The sequence below is a fragment of the Mesitornis unicolor genome, unplaced genomic scaffold, assembly GCF_000695765.1.
Source record: "Mesitornis unicolor isolate BGI_N332 unplaced genomic scaffold, ASM69576v1 scaffold13499, whole genome shotgun sequence".
NCBI lineage: Eukaryota > Metazoa > Chordata > Aves > Mesitornithiformes > Mesitornithidae > Mesitornis > Mesitornis unicolor.
In genome coordinates, this window is record NW_010209452.1 from 63,985 (window position 1) to 70,959 (window position 6,975).

Consider the following 6,975-nt stretch of genomic DNA (forward strand, 5'->3'; position numbering starts at 1 on the left):
GCATAATCGACAAAGGTAGAAGAAATACACAAAAAATTGAAATAGATCAGTGACATAATAAAAATCCCAAATTATATTTTAAAAAATTCCAACTTATTAAGTCATAAAGTATATGCAGTATATGCAGAACAATTTCTTTAAAGACCTAAAACTTTTTTTTAAGAAGCACAGATCTCTGGTTTTATCAAGTTATTTCATTCAGATGAAAATAGCATCAAATCTCCCTTCAGACAAAACACATTTGTGACAACTTACCTTACAGCCTTCACATGCATGCACCCCGTAATGAAATCCAGAGGCCTTGTCCCCACAGACACGGCATTCGATGGCCATAAGGGAGTTGGAAGACTCCTCATGAGGTTTATTGTACAACTGAACTTTTTCTGAAAAGTAGGGTGGGGAAGGAGGCTCCAGTTTGATTGCACCTGTGCGTAGAGAAGATTGAAATTATAAACTTGAAGTATCATTAAATAGAAAGCAGCAGCAGCAAGGAATAATCCCAAGCAATCACAGTAAACAGATACATTGGTCTGCTTCATAACACAGAACGAGTAGTAGACAAAGGATGTGAAGGGATGGAAGCTGTGAGCAGCTAGTTCACTAGCAGTATACAGGATGAAAAACCTCGAAGAGCAGATTCTGATGTAGAATTTGGGATTTAAAAAGCTACACACATTAATAATTTATATTCTATGTATGCTGAGGCATTTTTTTAACATCTAGGATACTTATTCTGCATTGTGTGCATAGAGCTTCAAAGGATGATTTATACACAAAATACACGAGAGGAGACTGGAGGTTTCAGAAACAAATTGTGGGGTGTGTGTGTCTGATAAAAGATATTTACTGTAATTTTAGATACTTTCCGATAGCTTGCCTAATCTCTGGCTGCTGCTCTGGAAGGCTGAAAGTCTGCTAAATGTATTCTATCTTTTCTATCATCTGCCCTGCAATAATATCTTGCAGACATCTCTGATAACACAGGATACCAGCATTTAGGCATCTGAATACTTCTGAACTCTTCTGTTGATAGCACAGTTCCCAGAGAATGAAGCAAATGTAAACATCAAGGAAATACTAGCAAAACTGAAAGCATACTTTGGCAATCCTGGAGCTTGATGTCATATTTATAATCAATGCTTGTCGGATCAGCTCTTGCAAGAGGAATATCTTCATAGTGTGGTGAAGAAATGCTTGAAAAATCAACAGTGGTGAAAGGCTTGATGTCAAAGGAATGTGTATGATCATCCATTGCAGACAGGTCCACCGGACTAATTCCAAAATTAATGGGCCAAAACGGCATTTCTGTGTCAACCATTGTAATCCCTGCAAACAAACAAACAAAAGAAACAGACATTTTTAAAGAAGCCAGTTATTTCTGTAATGTGTTTGGCTCCAAGCTGAGGTCCAGCTGCCTCATGTTGGGGGGGTTGAAATGCAAACTCACAACCAGGTGCAGGTTTTAGGGGAGCGTTTAGGCCCCATCTACCATTTGACTTGAGTTTGTCACCATACAACACATTAGGCAGTGCAGTAACGCTGCATGGGTAGCACTGCGCAGTTAACCCAGCGCTGAGGTTCTTCTTAGGAAAGCTCTGATGTCTCATGTCTGAAGAGCACCAGGGCTCAGGGTAACCTTAGAGCAGAATGGCTGTCATCTGGATGCTCCTAGACTGAACTGATCTGATCTGTACTTCAAAAGGCAGCAGAAACAACTCATGGGCTCACAGAACAACGGCTCAGTTAGATGATTAATTGACAAAAATATATATGGGAAGAGTAGCCATCTAATTACGAATGGCCAGATGAAATTATCATCATCATTCTTCCCAAGTGCCTGAAAAATCTTACGGTTTTTTACATTAAGAAAAAAAATGTAGTTGAATATTAAATAGTGTTTTTCTTCTAAATAACAAGAAATATTTAGCCATCCATGTATGTCAACAGTTTTAAACCAGACTCTGAAAGCCAAGGCTCAAGTAAGTTAAGGCTTTCCAAATTCCATATGTATTTATGCAGATCTTGAAAGCCATAAACAAATACAAAGCTTCAATCTGCAAAAATCTTCAGCAAATTGAGTGAATTTAGATTGAGATCTAGAATGTTTTTCCAAGTCCTCTTCTGACAGTTAGCTGAACCAAAATCCTTGATTTAGACGTATTTCAACCATGAAATGTTTGTAAGTCACAGCAAGTGTAAAGCATTTACTGTTCTGTAACAAGGGTCTGCCTTTAATTTTCTCTGATTTATAAAAAGAACATTCTAATCTATAAATAGAACAGATGTTATGGATCTAAAATAACTTGGTCACTTTGGCTGTTTAATTTGGACTTCAGAGCCAATCAAGTAAGCAGCCTTTAACCTCTGGAACTTTGATTTGAACTGCCTGGAATCAAAGCTACTCTGTCACTGTCACACTGCCAAAACTGGCGTTGCAAAATGAATATAATGGAACAGACCTGCTCTAGCATTTGGAGATCATCCTTGGTTTTGACAGGCCTACAGGTAGGTAAAGCAGGGACTGTCCTCCCCATCAACCGTGCTGGAGTGCTAAGGTAGGAATGGCTAGAAATGGTGACAGTCAGCTTTGTCTTTCCTCAGGACAGGCACCATCATTCTTCCACCTTTAGGACTCACAGCACAACCCTCTAGTTCTTCTACCTTGAACACTGACAACCAACGTTGTAACTGATCTTTCTTATTCTTAAATTTCAGAAAATAAAATTATCTGATGAAATTACATTATAGATTGTCAGAGTGCCTTGGTATTATAGAGTATCTCTCAAATAGTCGATTTTTCTGTAAGCATGAAGTGCGAAACCCTGGCCATCACCATCAACACCGAGAACTGTCTTCCTTAAACAGATTTCCAAATAAAGCAATAAAATAGAATAGACTCCTTCTTAGGAGTCCAGTTTTGTAAATAACCAGACACATCTTTAAAAAAATTAAATAAAATCAACAAACATCTAAAATTTGAACATCAGATTATATTCCTTTAAGCAAGTGACACTGAGAGTTATGTCCACTTTGTATCTGGAGGGCTCCCTCAGGGGTGAAGGAGGAGGATGCCTACAGGCATGATCCCAGTTATAGGTTAAATTCCTTCTCTGGAGCCCTGTCTCCGTTTAGGGCTCAGGGCAAACCCAAGTGAAACATGAAGCAGGATTTCTCCCTGTTACCCCCACACCCTCCCAGGAGGATAAAAAAGGAATAAAGAAGAGATTCTTCACACAAGACTGGCAGTCAGGAACAGGACTTGATCCGCACAGGCGCATGCAGGAGGTTACCATGTGGCCGAGAAACAACAGCACACAACCACGCCACAGGAGGCAGGAGGAGGTGCGGTGGCAGCTCCCCTCGACAGGAACCTCCCCTGCGCTACAGAGGCAGCTCAGAGGTTTGGGTACACGCAGACTCAAGTCACACTGACTAGAGATGGAATGAATCACTTGCCACCGAGCCCAGTTTTTGTATGACACACGTTTTGTATTATACACACACGTTAAACAGCTTTCCTACATCTGGCATAAAAACGCTACAAAAAGATTCTCACAATCTTGAGGCATTACCACTTTGTATTTTCAGTTGAAAAGATTTCAGCTTGCAAAGCACTGTGAGCTGAAGAGCAAGTGAAAGCTAGTCTGTATTTCACTTTAAAACACAGTGAATGACTGGGATGTTTTTCAGAATTTTCGAGGTCCCTTCCAGTTCCTAATATTTTGTGATTCTGTGATAGCCTGTGATTAATTCTTTGAAACTCCTCAATCATTATAACACAGCGTGTGCAGGAAATTCCCTATGTACAGATAAACTAAAAAATTTTCCCCCTCTACTCTGCCCTGGCGAGACCGCATCTGGAATATTGTGTCCAGTTCTGGGCCCCTCAGTTCAAGAAGGACAGGAACTGCTGGAGAGAGTCCAGCGTAGGGCTACAAAGATGATCAAGGGAGTGGAGCATCTCCCTTCTGAGGGGCGGCTGAGGGAGCTGGGGCTCTTTAGTTTGCAGAAGAGGAGACTGAGGGGAGACCTCATTCATGTTTATAAATATTTAAAGGGTGAGTGTCACGAGGATGGAGCCAGGCTCTTCTCGGTGACAAACAATGATAGGACAAGGGGTAACGGACACAAACTGGAACACAGGAGGTTCCACTGAAATTGGAGAAGAAACTTCTTCTCAGTGAGGGTGACAGAGCCCTGGCCCAGGCTGCCCAGAGAGGTTGTGGAGTCTCCTTCTCTGCAGACATTCAAAACCCGCCTGGACGCCTTCCTGTGTAACCTCATCTGGGTGTTCCTGCTCTGGCAGGGGGATTGGACTGGATGAGCTTTGGAGGTCCCTTCCAATCCCTAACGGTCTGTGATTCTGTGATTCTGTGAAACTTCGGCTGAGAAAGACTCACCTAAGTCCAGAGGTCCAGCTTGCAAGGCACAAACTCCAAAAGCTAAGAGGGTACATTAACTCCTTAGCAGGAACTTTCCGTTTCCCCAGTCAGCACAGATAACTTGTTTCTGTAAAGTCTACCAATAATGCCAGAGAAGTTTCATTGCAAAAAAAGGTATTTCTAGCCTAGTACTATGATGAGGTTTTTTTATTTAGCTTTAGAAGAGGCAAAAGAAAAATTAAGAAATAAATAAATGTAATTTGTTATTTTAACAATCACTTAACAGGAGGGACTATGTTTCATGCATGCCGCTAGTTCCTTACTAATTGTTTTCTTTTCCTGTGCACCTGTTCACACCACAAACATTCTGTGTGCTGGGAATAGAGAAAACAAAAGGGCCAAGGTTACACTGAAGAGAAAAACAGAGGATTGTGGTTGCACCTATCAGCTACTATGGGTCACAAAGTAATTCCATTTTATGCTACTCGTATTTCTGCTCTAAGGCAATAAAATCTGGAACAGCATCCGTTTACAATTCTTTGAGCAAAAGCCTATAAACTCCACCCCTTGCCGAGGTTACCATCCCCCGAGTGGCAATATCACTTCTTCTGATCTTCAGGCAACTACAAAGGCTTTGTTCAATCGTTCCACTACAAACGGTGTCTGCTTTCAGTTCTGAAAAATCATTACGTGGTCTATATTAGAACACCATGTAAGTTGTCCACAGAGGTACCTGGCGATGATACCACACGTACACAGAAGTGTGCACATCTGAAGTTTTCTGCTACAATAAAAGGTTCTGGCATGGCAAAATGCCTTAAGTAGACAGGATATACTGAACACATGAAAGGTCTGTATGTACATTGTTAACTGTTTGCTTTCCACTGAAAACACTTAATTTTGGCTATATGACGAGGCCTTCGCTGTATACAACTTACATGGATTTTCATTTCAATTCCCAGTCTAGCATGAACCAAAGAGGGTTGATGACCATAGGACACTGAATCTAACCACAGATGAGAAACATTTTGCCTCTCAGGCCTCACAGGTAAGGAAAGCACATCTCTTCTAAGGGATGGGACACCACAGGACAGGACAAGATGGGTGTTTAGATGCACATGTATCTTCCTGGATGTCTAGCATACCTAATCTTGGCTTTCCTCTTTGCTGTATAAAATACAGCAAATTCTGTGCTTTCCCACCTGTAGGGAAATGTCTACAGCAATGTGACCTGGTACACAGATATCCCAATCAACAGCTATTTGTCAAAAACGCTGCTAAATTCAAAGTTGCTAAAGGAATCTTGAAGATGTCAGTGTAATAAATTCTGTATTGTAAGAACACTTAAGGTCCAATAAATCACAAGACAGCTGTTTTTTTGCTTCCTTTCTCTATTTCTGGATAACAAGATGTATATTATAGAATTTCTTTATACAGCAAAAGGCATCAATGATCCCACATTAATATTATTCATAATCATTTCTGAATTATGAGTTTTCATGTTTGCTCAGGTTTTCAATATAAAAAGCAAAGCAATTCATTAGAGTTTTAAAATGTGAATCTTCACATATGGCTGCTTAGTGAAATTATGGAAATCCTGATCAATTTAATAACATTTGTTATTACACTGGAAGCAAAATCAATGTTACTGTTCAGTTTTAATTTCTGTTATAGACACTAGAATGAAGAAAACCTTTTATGTGCTAGTTTTATTCTTGTATTATTGAAAGCTAAAATGTGAGAGCTGTTCCTGTGTTTAAAAGTTTACAAATATTGCTCTTTTGCATGTAACTTTACGTGGTTTCTCTTGTGTATTTTGTCTTTTCTCCTCCCCATAGAAGATGAATGTTAACATTTCCCTCTACAAAACGAAAATATTTTATTGTAGTCTTCTCATGGCTTTTTAAAAAACCACCACCACCAAAACATCCAAAGGGTAACTCCAAGCATCAGACTACTGCAGGATTCCTTCATAAATCTCACGCATGCTCATATGAGATCCAGGTAATAAAAACACAGCTAACAGTGGCTGAAAAGCTTTTCGTGTGCAAAAATCATTCTCAGCCAGCAGAAGGCTACGTGAATAACATCTCTGCTGCTGTTCTGCATAAAGTCAGATGGATGTGCTTTAACATTTCATCATCAAAAAGCCCAGAAGTGAAAGAGAATGCTGTTGAGATAACATTAAACAGTGAGATACGAAACTGGTTGTTAAAACTCCCTTTAATTGCATTTAATCTCATGTAGCCAACTGCTGTTATCTACTAGGAAGTGAAAGAAGGTCCATGAACTCATCTGATACGCTTCTGTGCTAACCACCAGCCTTGGTGACAGCTTATAGTTACTTCACCTGGTGCTGGTTGTGAGAACGATCACAGTTGCTCCATTCACAAGCAATTACAAATTGAATTGATTTCCAGTTCTGAAAAAGTTATTCAGTGAATTTTGCCTATTAGGAAAACACGAAATATAACAGAAGAGGTTACCATGGTATGAAAAGCATCTTGGATCACAAGCTACTCTTTACTATAAACACTACTTGTGCTCAGGTAACCTGAAAGGCCAGTTGCACGACATTCTGTACACACTCTTT

The 6,975-nt window shown here is 39.9% G+C and overlaps 1 protein-coding gene across 1 annotated transcript in view; it reads right to left on the reverse strand.

Moving 5' to 3' along the window:
- The window catches only part of PPARG (peroxisome proliferator-activated receptor gamma), a 24,637-nt gene extending 23,314 nt beyond the window's left edge, over nt 1-1,323 (reverse strand). The window contains exons 1-2 of the mRNA XM_010192885.1: nt 1,099-1,323; nt 256-425 (exon numbers count right to left, since the gene is read on the reverse strand). Coding sequence (XP_010191187.1) covers nt 256-425; nt 1,099-1,318 — 390 coding nt within the window. The 5' untranslated portion in view covers nt 1,319-1,323. The remainder of the gene's footprint in view (nt 1-255; nt 426-1,098) is intronic.
- Between the last annotated feature and the right edge of the window lie 5,652 nt (nt 1,324-6,975).